Genomic DNA, 14,408 nt, shown 5'->3' on the forward strand with positions numbered 1-14,408 from the left:
GGCCTTTTGCTTTCTCTAAAGGTTCCTTTCGTAGCTCCATGTCCTTCAACATCTTCAAGAGTAGCTTTTAACCAATTTGGCCTCTTCCTTGTGTTCGATATGGTCATAGTTTGAATAGGCTTACTTGGTCCTTCTTCTTCTTCTTGAAGTGTAGAAGGATTGTCGGGTTGTACTTCTTCTTCTTCAAATATAAGTAGATCTTCATTATCGGAATCAATAGATATGTCCTTGGATAACATCCCTGCTTACTTCAATGTGTCTCCCTTCCTTGATGTAGATTCTATATGCCTTTGAGGAGATACTATAGCCAACGAAGATCCCTTTGATGCTTGTAGAATCTAACTTCTTTCGTTTGTCCTTTGGAATGTGGATATAGGCAGGACTCCCAAAGATTCATAGATGGTCCACACTTGGCTTCTTCCCTGTGAATGCTTCCTCAGGTGTCATATTTTCAAGAATTCTATGAGGACTTCTATTTTGAATATATATGGTTGTCATTGTTGCTTCTCCCCATAGAAATTTTGGTAAGTCTTGATCAAGGAGCATTGTTCATACACCTTCTTCAATTGTCCTATTCTTTCTTTCGGCCACTCCATTTTGTTCAGGATAGTAGGGAACAATAAGCTCCCTCTTAATTCCTACTTCTTTACAATATGCAATCAATTCTTTAAAAGTGTATTCCACACCATTGTCAGATTTCTAAGTCTTTATTTTTCTTTCGGTTAGGGTTTCCACTTCACATCTAAACTCCTTAAATTTCTCAAATACTTCATCCTTTTTCTTGAGAAGGTAGAGCCATGTCTTTCTAGAGTGATCATCAATAAATGTTACATAGTAAAGATGACCTCCAAGTGATTTGTCAAACATGGGCCCACACACATCAAAATGTATGAGGTCTAATATTTCTTTAGACCTTGTTTCACTATTTGAAAATGGTTTTCTTGTGTGTTTTACCAAAGAGCATCCCTTGCAAACTCCTTCACAATCTTCTTTGATATCGAGGATGCCATGAACTAAATGTTTAAGAGTAGAAATGACCTTGTAGTGAAGATGACCATATCTTCTATGACATAGCTCAATGGGATTGATTTCCATATGAACTAGGGCTTGAGGAGGTGGTGTAATGACTCTATACAAGATTCCTTCATGAACTCCAATAACCATATCTTTATCAAAACTTGAATCTTTTCCCCAAACCAAGACCTTTCCATCAACAAAATCAACTCCATCCCCTTTATCTTCTAAGCAAGATTGAAAGAAAAATCTTTTTCAAACCTGGAACATATAGTATGTTGTTGAGATGTAGTTTTGCTCCATTCTCCAAGTTCAAAGATGTTGATCCTAGGCCTCTAACAACATAGCTTTTTTTGTCTCCCAATTCCACTACATGAGAATATGGTTCCTTTGATAGAGTTTGAAGTTGTTTACTTTCCCCTGTCATATGCCTTGATGCTCCATTGTCAATAATCCATGCATTATCATCATTAAGTGATCCTGTAAGTGTAGCTAAGAACCCTTGACTTTTGACCTTGTTGAATAAGTAGTAGACAATCTTCTTGATTTGTCTTCTTGTAGTATTGAATCCCATTCTTATCATAGAGGGAGTAATCATTTCCTTTAAACCAACGAAGTGATCTTCAATCTTCTTCCACCTTAGCTCTGACACCATGTTGAGAAATCAATGCTAGTAGAATTAGGGTTAGATTTCTCTTTCTTGATAATTACTTGTGAATTATGTTGCCTTCTTTTACTTATTTGTTATATTATCTTTCATCAAACAAATATCAAATTATGTGTGCATGAAGATCACAAAAACACAAGACACAAGATGTAAGCACTATGCTAGGGGCAACACCCCTATCTAGGGGAAAACCCAATCAAAAATCTCTTCCCTCAATAGTTTTCCTAAGACCATTGTTTTAAAAAACGACCGAGTCGACTCCAACTTAGCCAAGTCAGACCAAGCCAATCCCTGGCTGGGTCGGCTCAGTGGCCAAAATGGAACGGTTGGTCCGGTCGTTACCGAGCCAATCCTTGACTCGATCTACTCGGTAATGACTCGGTTGGCTCGGTAACAACTTGGCCGGCTCGGCTCTTTGACAAATATCTTGAAGCACATTTGTCAAAAGTTGTTCCACCTCCTACGTAACAATCGTTGGGTTGTTGTTTATTGCATATTTATAGCCCTAAAGTAATCTATCATTGTGAGAAAGTTTTGAAAATTACAACGCCGAAGTATGGTTATCCTAGTGCATGAATTAGAAAACTGAAACAATGCATTGAGCATTACAATGTTTCTAAAAAGGAAAATGTTCTGGCAATGGACTAATAAATACATATTTACTTTGATTGTTTTGGAGCTTGACCAGAATTAAATCAAGGGTTTTGAGACTTCATTAGGGCAGAGAATTGGTATTGTTGTTGTTGTAATCTACTGATTGTCCTTAGGCAGGGGCAAAAAAGAATCCTGGGATTGGTGGCTAAGTATGATCTTTGTATTGGACATTTTGATATAATGGATATATTCATGAGCCTACTTTGATCATATGTTGTCTTCTCTCTATATTCTGAAGCTTTGTGTTTGGAAACATGAATGAAAAACTTTAAAATTATGCTTTTTACAAAACACTAAATTTTTAATGTATTGTTTAAACAAACGAGTCATTGAAATCAAACCGGCTGAGTCGATACCGAGTCAGAGTCGGAGTCGACCCTCTGTCGTTTCCGAGTCAGAGTCGAAGTTTTAAAACATTGCCTGAGACTCTTCAACCTAGACATAGACATCCTCCACACCAAGTCAGCTTTTCCTTCTTCGATCCAACCTTTGATCTAGCAGCAACAATACTTCGACCCCAGCAACTTCGACTTGGCAGCAACAACAGCAACTTCGACTTTGACAAAGAGACTTCAATCTCCTAAAGCAGCCCACACGAGAGAGAGAGAGAGAGAGAGAGAGAGAGATCCCAAAACTTTGATTTTGTCCTTCCCTTCTTTCTTGACCAATTTCGCACTCCCTTTGGCGTCTTTCTTCAACTTCGCACTTTTCCCAGCTTTTTCTTGGATATCGAACTTGTGAGAGAGAGTGTGCCCAAATGAATTCGATCTTCTCCAATATATAGGCTTTTGGTGAGGTCAAATTGCCCATTTGAGGCCAACTTAGTGTGGAGGTTACACAATTCATCTTTGACTCAAAAACATTTTGTTTTACATTGTTCAAAAGCCCAAGAAGGGTCTCATAAAATATACAATGACTCTAATGACTGAATATTAATCCTAGGAGTCGACAATGGGGACTTTGACTAATAAAATGATGACCCAAGCATGAAACTCGTGCTTTAATAAGTCATTGTAACAATAATACAAATTCTTTTGATAAATACATTTATGAAGACCTTACCTAGTTACATTTAGTTACATTTTTCAACATTAAATTTATAATACTACCCCAGATTTATTTCCTCTCAACAATTATTTATTCCCAGAAATTTATTTTATTACCCAAATAATTTCTGAATTGCTTAAAAATAAAATCACTGGTATTTTTAACTTCCAGAAATTAATATGCAGTGGAAAAAAGAACAGAGATATCAATCATCTCACAACAACAAAAATGTACACCCATAACAATTCTCCTTCATTCAATAATCTCAAGAAAATCTGGGTTTCAACCCACAGAGAAAATACACAGAAAAATGCAATGACCAGAACCTGTAACACGGCACCACTGGGAATAATTTGGCCCTCTGGAATTCAGCCTCCGAAGAAATTCAGCCTGGAGAAATTGGCCCAGGTCTCACCAGCAATTTGACCAAGGATAAAACAGTCTCTCCAATTCGCAGCCTCCTTCACACTTCACCAATTCATCCTTGCTCGATCTCCAAATCTCAGCCTCCTCGAAATACTCCCAAATCACCCTGCACTCTTCCTCTTTCTCCTCAATCTAGATAAGCCTCTCGCTCTAGAGAAAATCGCTCTCTCCCTCTTTGAGAAAATTGCTTCTCAAAATGCCAAAGCGGTCTCTTGTAACGATAAGTTTAAAATCTGAATATGGCCATTGGTTTATATTTTATATTCATATTAAAAATATATAGAAGTTGTTATTATTATTATTTCCTAAGCTATATATAAAATTTATTATTATTATATTATTATCCAAGCTTAGTGTCTTTTATCCACTGTAGAGATTCCATTTAGTCTTTTTCATCTAGATCAATCCCCTATCATATTATCATTGCTCCTTTAAAAGAATTAATCTCGTTGTTTCTTTATATCTCCTTTCCCAGTTAGAGAATTTGTCTATTGCCTTTCAGTCAACTCATCAACCACTCAGAAGCAATTTATATTTCTCCAGGGAATTTTTTACAGGATTGAAGATAATAAGCCTTAAAAGCCACGCCCGCTATATCAAATACTTATAAATGAACAGAAGACTAGAAATTTAAATGTCAGTCATAATCAGAACAACTTGCACCAGCTAATATGTTTATTTAAAATTGTCCATAAGCTTGAAAGAGCACATCAAGTATGCATTCTTTCAATTGTATGGTTGTCAGTGTCAGAGACAAATAGAGGACAAGGTGCTAAGAAAACACTGTGCTTTATGTATTTAGGACAGACAGATATATACCTCAAGACGCCATGGACCGGGTAAGACTTTCTCAAATATGAAGTCACTGCTCTCATTTGTTGAACTTAAAGAGTTCAACTTCTCTGAACCCCTGACAGCCAGAGAAGTAAGTGATATAGAAACCAAGGAGTCACATCCTTCCTTGCATATCACCGATCCACGGATATCAACAAGGGCCTGTAAACATAGACATTATGAGTTTAACATTATCAAATATCACAAGACATTGGAAGACACGTTTTAAACAAAGGATCTATATAAATATAACCAAGGAGGATAAAGGGGAACCCCTTTTAACAAATTTGCTCATGTTAGATATGAAATCATCTTTGAAAGTCAAGCATATAAGCTGTCAAACATAAATCTAAGTAACCCCAGGTTCATAAACATGTGATATATTTGGGTAAAGTTCAGTGTGTAATACAGCTAAAGAATTTATTCAAAAAAAAAATTACAACCTGAACCATGAAAAAGATACCTGTATAAATTCAATGCCAAGCATTGGTCCAGTTACTGTCACATCAATATGTGATGGTGAAAATTGAAGACCAGAATCACCTTCTGCTGTTGTGGTCACTGGGGATATTCGATATTCACCTGGTTGAACCTAGAATACATACGCATTATATCTATTTAGAGTTGATATATACACAACTGTGATAAATGTTAATGAATGAACTGTGTTTCCTGGTAATACGTTAATAATAAAGAAACACCCTGATATTATTCTGTGATGATATATGCTTTTATGAATAATTCTCACAGAATGTATTTAAACGGGAGCCCCTATACACAAACTAAACTATTATAACTTGCTTTACAAATAATATAATGGAGAAGCATATAACAAACATGTTGAATAGCAAAGCCTGTATTTACTTAGAAATTTACGAAACAGAATACTAAGTAGAACTATAGCATGAGAGCCCAAATCTCAGTATCATTGGCTTTCTCAAGCTTCTGAAACACCTCCTACTATAGAGTCAAGCTTAAAAGTGCTAAACTATAGTCTGAAAGACAGCACAGTAGATAGAACTATACCACTAAAATGCAGAAAAGTCCACCTAGCACTGGCCTTCCCAAGCTTTTAAAATCCCTGTTACACCTCATATTGTATGAGGTTCCACATGGTGATTTTCATCACACTGATGGCAATTTAACACTGGTTAGATCGAGCTTTTGGATTGACTTAGGGCGATTCATCGTCATGGAGTCCATTCTCTCTTTATCATTATGTCATTTCATGGGGATCATTGGCTTGGAGAGTCTCACTTCTCTTTGGTTGGACGGTGATTGTGCTTGCTGCTCGGGGATTTTCTCACATGTGCTTTCCTTGGTGATCACCCCTCAGTTGCACTTTTGATGAATTTGGACCATACTATCTCATTGTGGCAGTTTGGTATATGTGTTTGTCCTAGACATGAATGATGGCTATAGGACCTAAATGGGTTAGATGGTGATGCTTAGGAGATTAATGTTTCATAATTGTTGAAGTTTCCCAGAGACATTTGCATGATGATGTGGTATTATGGGGTGTCACTAGGAAGGGTGTTCTACATGGTCCTTATACATTGGATATGTGATGGGCGACACACTTGAAGGTTAGATGGGTTAGCATTTTTGTTATGTCCCTTTCTCTTATGATGTTGCTATGGCAAGGCAATTCATGCTGCCTTTGTTGTATTCATAAAACTTCTGATGCTCAGCTACCTGAGAGTGATCAATGCTCTAGTTCCAGTCCGGGGAATGATCTAAAGATTAGTGCCACATCATTTTTCCTTGTAGAATGACCTAAGAAAATCTAGAATACAGATGATGACATCTTTTCAAGCATGGCATGTAATGTGTAAAAATTGACTTGAAGTTGTTAGGTACAAGCACGAACCTGAATTCAAAATTGAGTCAAATCCTTGTTTAATGTCCACATTAGATGTGGTTAACTTGATTAACTAGAATTTGGGCCAAAGGGAAGTAGTACATTTGACTAGTAGCAGTTTTTAACAGATCTGTACACCTCTCTGATTCGTCCACCAAGGGATAACTTGCCCTAAAGGAATTGTACAAGAAGGATTTGGTGTTGATACTAGCTTATTGTTAAGCCTTTGGTGTGGCTAGATAGCTCGATGAATGGCTTGCTAAGCCTAATCCACAGGATGAAGAAACAAAGGAATCTAAGCTTGATAAGATTGCATATGGACTTCATTAAGGAGAAAAGGATCAAGAGGGAGTTGACAATTCCCTACAACACTCAACGATTTCTTCCTTAATCAAGAGATAAGTACTTCATATATTTCTCCCTTGATTACTGTTATTTTCCATTGGTGAGCCTCGTCTTTGTATTTTTTGCTTGGTTATAATTGTTTCTTCTAGGGCCTCCTGAATGAGGTTTGCAAGTACATCGTGAAGACAGCCAAGGCAATGATTCTGGCAGCAGATGGCAACATCGGGAAGAACGAAGCAAATTTTGTGGCAAGAGGGTTCTCCCAGTAAGAGGGAATACAGGGATATTTTTTGCTCCAGTCTCTAACACATATGTCAGAGTGATTGGTGTTTGAAAGGAAGGAATTATATAGATTTTTAAGACATACAGGATCATGCCCGATGATAGGAAGAGGTTCTAGTTCTGAGGGAGCAGCAATAGTCGGACTTGCTTACATGACAAAAGGAGCAAAAGTGGTGGAAGGATTTGCTTCTGTGACAAAGGGAGCAGCCAAGACTACCACAAGAAGACTTACTTCAGTGTTAGAGGGAGTTGGCCTCCAAGATTGAAATGAAGGATTTTGGTCAGATCCACTATTTCTTGGGTTTGGAGATTCGGATTTGGTGGGCCTCACGATGTACAAGTAGTTGATTGGATCCCTGATTTACTTGGTTAACACTAGACCAGGTATTTGTTTTACATGAGCACCCTAAGCCAGTTTATGATTGACCTAAGGTATGCAAATTGGGTTGCACCGAAGCATATGTTGAGGTACCTCCGTGGTACAATTGGATATGGAATTAGATATATCTCAGGTGGTGAAGTGAGGTTGCAAAATATACAGATTCAGTTTGGGTCGGGAGTGCAGAGGACAGAAAGAGCACATCAGCGTGTTGCTTCGACTTGGGATCACCTATGATATCTTGGTTTAGTAGGAAGCAAACTTTTGTTGCACTCAATATAGTAGGATCAAAGTATATCGCAGCTTGCATCACAAGTCGTGAAGCGTGATGGCTTCAGAAGCTTCTTGCAAGACTACTTGATCAAGACACTCCATCCGAGACATGGTGCAGAGAGGAAAAGTGGAGCTCTAGTACATATATACAGATGAGAAGATTGCAAACATTCTCACCAAGCCTCTGTCTTGAGTGAAATTTGTATACTTTAGAGACAAGCTTGGCATGATGCAAAATGCCTCCCTCGGTGAGAGGACGTTTGATGTCTTTGCAGGATTAGGGCAGACCATCTCCTGAAGACATTGAGGACTTTGGCTAGGGCATAAAGGACTTTGACTAGGAGAGATGGATACATTCACCTAAGGAGCCAAAAGGACTTGGTTGGGTCATAAAGAACTTTGACTAGAGGTGAATGGCCCATGGCAATTACAGGATTGGACAGATCTTCTCCTAAGAAGCCGGAAGGGCTTCGCTACCAAAAGGATTTGGATGGCTCATAAAGGACTTTGACTAGAGGAGATAAGTGTAAGTCACCTAAGAATCCATAAAGGACTTTGGTTGAGGGTGAATGGTTCAAGGGCAGATTCGATCCGGAGAAGAAAGAAGGCCTTGGTTGGTCATAAAGGACTTTGAACAAAGAAGATTGACACATTTTCCTACAAACCCATAAAGGATTTTGGCTAGAGGTAAAAGGCCCTAGATATTCACATTGTCTACTCCAACATGGAGTTATCTATAGACATGCATCAACATGACAAGCTCATGAACTTTTCTTATCAAGAAGAAATTTCAGCTAATAGGGAATCTGTTGTAGCCAAGGAGAATACCTCCCTCACTAAGAGGGAGTGTTGATTTTTGTGTAGCATAAGGAGGCACTCACGCATGCCAAGAGGCCTCCTAAGTCAGCCTACAAGAATTATGGAAATTATAATGAAAGTTTTATTTTCTCGACATCATGCCAGCTCAAAATGGTCAAGTCAGCCCCACCATGAAAGGGTGTGTCCCTCGGTCAAAATTCACCCATTCGAATTGTGTGTGTGTGTCTATATATATGATGTGACATTTCATTTCAACACCCATCATCATCATCATCTCTGTTCTATAACAACCACACATGGGAGCAAATAGAGGATGAATTAACTGAAGTTTGGATTTGGATTTTGAAACAGATTTCTCGAAAATTTAAATTGTAAACCTTGTTAAAGGATAATTTCTCTTAGAAAAAAATTTGTTGTATTTTCTCCAAAGTTTCGGTTTCCCAGGGAACATTTGTTGTCTCTATTGTGCATGGATGTCTCTTTATGATCTTTATTAGCCCTACTAAATTTATTATTGAAATTTTGTGTATAATTTCTCAATGATGTTCGTAGCATTAGATAAATTGTTTGAAGATCATTATGTAGTAATTATTAGATTAGAAGATTGGTTTCTACTATGCATCTTGTAGAAAAGTAACCCTTGAGTTGTGAAATTTCCTTGAAATTGAAGCTACTGGAAATTTATTATGCTAATTGATTAACTATGCAGTTTATGTTGAAAAATGTAACTAGTGTTGGTCTTCATAACTGTATTTGAGTCATGATGTAGTGTATTGGTCAAAAGAAAGAAAAAGGAATTTTATTATAAAAGAAATTGACTTATTAAAGCATGGTTTCATGCTTGGGTCTGGTTCTTAGGTCAAAGCACCCATTGTAGGATTCTAGGGTTTATGTCAAGTGTCCTTGTCTATGCCATTATGTAAGAGACCCTTCTTGGGCTTCTTAAGTCAAGAAAGAAATTTATTTTTTGTATAAAATAAGTCATGTAGGCCTCCTCCACCAAGTCGGCCTCAAAGAAGGACAAGTTGGCCTCATCAAGGGAATTCGACCTCACACAAACATTACATTAAGGCAGTAATCTGACCTCATTTAAAGAATCAACTCAAGAAGTTTGATCTGCAGTTGTTGGAGGCATAAAAAGGGTGTGAAGTTCAAGGAAGAGGAAGAAAACCCTAACGAAGAAGAAGGAAAGCTTTGTCAAGCAAAAGGAAGTCAAATTTTCTCTCCTTATCTCACGCATGCGATGTTGTTGGGTCGAAATTCTGGAGTAATTGTGGGTCCAAATTTTGGATCGTCGTTCGCCGAAATTCTAGAGTAGCTGGGGATCAAAATTTTGGGTTGTTGTTGGGCTGTAGCTGCTGGACAAGAAGAGACTACTGAAGCTTGCTAAATCATATTGGAAGGTTGACTTGGTGGAGAAGGAAGATCTTTTGGTCAGGTCTAAGGTCTTGATCTATCTCAATTTGATTAGTGGAAGTGTTTGATTGGGTTTTCCCTAAAGAGGGGTTTTAGCCCTGGTTGAGTGCCTACATCTAGTGTCGTTGATCTTCATGTTTGTTTTGATGATTGTTTGATGAAACTAAGATAAAAGAAGAACATAAAGAGAAGATAATAAAACTACAAGAATATCACGAGTAATTATCAACACAAGAAAATCTTTCTACCTTTCCGATTTTCTAACAGTATATTTGTTACAGCAAAAAACCAAACAAATGGCACTGCAATTCTTCACAATAAAATTGTGTTGCGGAAAATAAACTAGAACTGAGAAAATAAATGCACACACACAATAAAAATGACACCAATATATTTGGACTAACGTCCTCGAGAAAACCCTGAAGGGAAAACCAATGCAGCAGATGAGGGTTTATTTTATTATTATGCAACAAAAAAATTTGAGTACAATAATCTGGATGTCAAACTGGAAACCCTCTCCTGAGAAAATCACTACAAAATCTCTAAGGGAAATTTTCCCTTATCCACAAACAATCTGGCCTCAACTGACCCCTTGAACTGCCTCCCAAAAAATACCCCTGGGTAGCCTTTTTGTTGTTTCTATGCAGGCTATAACTCGCACTCTCTAGAATAGCCTCGAATTGCCTTTGTTTGACTATCTTTGCCACTTAGAAGAGTTCGTTGGCACTCTAGAAGAATTTCCCAACACTTAGCTGCTGAGTCGATCGCCTGCTTGGCTGGATCGAATTGCCCCTTTAGGAGGCCTGCGCAGTCCCTCTGTGGATTAGACGTTGCCTCCCCACACTCCTGTAAACTGCCACTAGAGATGCTTCTAAATCATCCTGTTGTTACTCCCTCAATCACTGATCTTTGGCTCAAACTTCCTTATGTTGAATCTCTACAACTAGATAGCTATATCTACTAAGGAACTTGCTCCCCCATATTATATTTTTATCTTCTTTTTTTGTATGTGCCTATATTATCTTTTTATCTCCTTTTCTCAACCGCATCAACCTCTGGGGCATCGTTCCAAGCCCAACCCAGACATGTGGACAAGGGGATGGGGAGTACCAAAGCCTTATGGACCCAAAGGGGGAAGATGATGAAATAAGGCATGTAATGTGCGAAGAGGAGTGAAAAATATGGAACAGGAAAACAAGACCACGCTACCAACATTGGGGTTTCCCATGTAGTCCTCATCCTAAAGCTATAAGCCAGTAGGGAAGATCCCACGGGACTAGGGTTGAAGAATAACCCCCCAGTGAACGTAAGGGAACAAGACGACAATCAGAACCCTTTCTCCTTCCAAGAAACCACATAATCCAAACCCAAGTGTGCCCAAGAAAAAGAACCATAAACCCCTGATTTCATAATGAAAAACACCCGATTTCAAAATGAAAAACCATACCTTTAGGATTGGATGGCCCACCTTCAACTATACGATCTCGAAAAATAGGCGAGGGCACATGATGGTTGGCTCGGGTTGCGGAGATAGAGTAGCACATTAAAGCTATCAGGGGGTTGTCAAAGGTTGTTCCTGCCGGCAAAAGGACGATACATCAGAAAGAAAAGCTCTCCAAAGGGGCACCCCACTTTTGGTGGGTTACAAGCCCCTTCCAGGTATGAGTGTGTATGTTGCCAAATCCCAAAGAACCAATGGTCTGTTGAAACTGAAGAAGGGAGGTGGAATATAGGGCTTGTAATGTGAGATGGAAAGTGGTAAGTATGGAATAGAGAGAGATGGGACTACATTGTCTCAATTGGGATTTCCCAAGTAGTGCTCCTCCCATACCTATTAGGCCATTAGGGGAGGTCCAACTAAACAAGGATGAAAGGTTAACCCCCCATTTAAGGTGAGGGAACAACATCATGGTCAAAACTCTTCTTTCTTCTAGGTTACCCCATAATCCATGTCAAATACCCAAATACAAACAAGCATAAGTACCTGATTGCAGAATGAATGAAGTACCTTTTGATCAAAAGTTTGCCTTCCAACATGTGCTCTTCCCAAATGGGCGAGGAAGCATATGACTAATACAAGTGGCAGAGATATGAATGGCACATTGCCATCGGCTCGTAGTGGCTAGCAGGGGTTGTTGGCTGGCCAACTAGAAGAGATGACGGGATGAAAATTTCTCCTATGGGGTCACCCACTTTTGTTGGGTAACATTTGACCCCAACTAGGACATGAGCTCACCATAGAGCGAACGATCCATGTACCCGAACAGGGAGTTAATGAGAACTCCAACAATTTCCTAGGACTACAAACATGCAACCTACACATTATAACAAATGTTTTTGGGAGCATGTGCATTGGACATAGGGTATTGACCATGTTTTATACAAGAGTATAAATTTGTACATAAAGTAAAATCTAATCTAAATGCATTCTAATCTATATGAAACATGAGATGAGTGCTATTAGCATGCAAAAAGAATATGCGATGCACTTACACTACCATGCAACGCTAACACACTATGCATGAGCTTGGTCATACAACAAACGTAACCATCTTATAAACATAACAATAATTGCCCTTTTGAGTCATTATGAGATAGGGAAACCAAATTTTACTTCCTCCTTTGCAAGATTTGCATGATGGATCATAAGGGTGGGAGGTGGGAAAATAAGATGACCATATATCAAGGGTCATGGGAGATGAGGGAAAAGAGGAATCCAACTTGTGTCGTTGGATCCTTTCTCTCAGCGTAAGTATGTTAATTTGTGTAGCTTGGGAGGTACTCCCACACCCTAGGGTACAAGGTTTGGGATAAGGTTGACCCACATGGACTTTATGGGCGAAGTACCCAAGCAATGGGTTTTGCACCCAAAGTTGTGGCCGTGAAACCAACTAAAGAAAATAATTGTTTAATCATCTAAATCATGTGGGGCACCCTTAAAGGGCTAAGGGCAACTAACGGTTTGATGACGTGGCGAATTCAAATGGAAGACAACTCTTGAGGGCTACCCATTGCCTTATAGGAAATTATAAGAAGAGGGAGATCGAGCTCATTTGAGATCAATCCACAAGAGCATATCATCATAGAAGATAAGCACAAGACCGCAGATCTCTTAAAGAGGAGACGAGTTTGATAAGCAAGGACAAGTTTGGTAAATTATGGTTGGCCGAGTTTAGTAGATCTATTCATGGTTCATTATGGGCACAAGTTCTATTAGGTTTTCAATCACATTCTCTGTGACAGCTGAGCCCTTTTAGCACTTGAAGCAAAGGACCGACACACTCATCTGAAGTGCAAAGGTAGACCTAGATACGATCGAGTCTTTCTCCAAAGTCAGCGAAGGTTTTCAGGATGTATGGGAGGATGTTATAGGGTATAAAGGTTGAATAAAGGATTGAGGTAACCCTAGTCTAGAGGGTCGCAGAGGTCTGTAGATGAGGCCAATAACTTCAGTCAAGGAGATGTTCAAGGCCGAGGATCCTTGAGAAGCTATGCCAAGTTCTTGAGGTGAGGTGTTGTCTTATGTTGGTGGTTCATTATTTGTGGAAGAGGTTTGTTCAAGGATTTGAACTGTAGTCTTTGTGCCCTAGTTAGGGTTGCTTCAATGAATGTACAGTGAACCTACTTCTGGCATCAAAGTCTATTCAAAAGAGTAAGACAATTTGAGGTGATTTATGTGCTAGTTTAGGAAGATCGTGACTCAAAGAAGGGTGATAAGAAGTATGTCTTGCCACTATATTATAGGCCACAGAAGCCTATGATAAGGAAGTTGATTTTCAAGGCCTAGAAAGGGTTGAAGAGCATCTCCAACTTTGGGCAATGGTGAAAAGGATAGAAGATGCACAGAAGTTGTCATAGTGTGCAGCGTTGGTTTGAATCTTTGTTCTAGGTGTGAACAGAGGTTGATGGAAGCCTATGTACAATGCCTTTCGTGGATTGTTAATGGCTAGTCAAGAAGCCCTACAATTTGAGCAGGCCAGTTGCAAAAGTGTGGGTTGTGTATCAAGCCCTAGTTCAATAAATTGTTGCACTGATAAGAGGGCAGATTGTCAAGCCCTATTTCAGTGGTTTGGGATTTGTGAATCAATGAAAAGAGGGTTGGGGTGTGAACCCCTAGTTCAACATATGCAAAGAGGCAAATTGTTGATATGTGGGAAAATTGTTAAGCCCTACGTTTTGTCACCTTTGGAGAAGTAAGGAGATGGATATGAGGTAGATCTAGAAGACCCTAAGAATGTGATCCTTTGGAGCAGCAGAGGGCATTGTTAGAGGGCAGACATTAAAGTCCCAAAGAGCAATCCATCTTGGTGGAGCAAGAGGATTGCTAGAGGGTAGATCAGTGAGCCTAAGCTCAATCATCCTAGAACAGCCAGGAGGGTTGATAGTGACAG

The 14,408-nt window shown here is 39.0% G+C and overlaps 1 protein-coding gene across 1 annotated transcript in view; it reads right to left on the bottom strand.

Annotated features, from left to right (window-relative positions):
• Positions 1–14,408, bottom strand: part of LOC149246976 (Carbohydrate-binding-like fold) — a 312,430-nt gene that overhangs the window by 100,257 nt on the left and 197,765 nt on the right. The window contains exons 15-16 of the mRNA XM_089458086.1: positions 5,106–5,234; positions 4,628–4,804 (exon numbers count right to left, since the gene is read on the bottom strand). Of these exons, the coding sequence (XP_089314212.1) occupies positions 4,628–4,804; positions 5,106–5,234 (306 nt within the window). The remainder of the gene's footprint in view (positions 1–4,627; positions 4,805–5,105; positions 5,235–14,408) is intronic.

The sequence above is a fragment of the Pinus tabuliformis genome, chromosome 7 (assembly GCF_031772625.1).
Source record: "Pinus tabuliformis cultivar Carrire ecotype Pingquan chromosome 7, CPIR1, whole genome shotgun sequence".
In the NCBI taxonomy this organism is placed as follows: Eukaryota; Viridiplantae; Streptophyta; class Pinopsida; order Pinales; family Pinaceae; genus Pinus; species Pinus tabuliformis.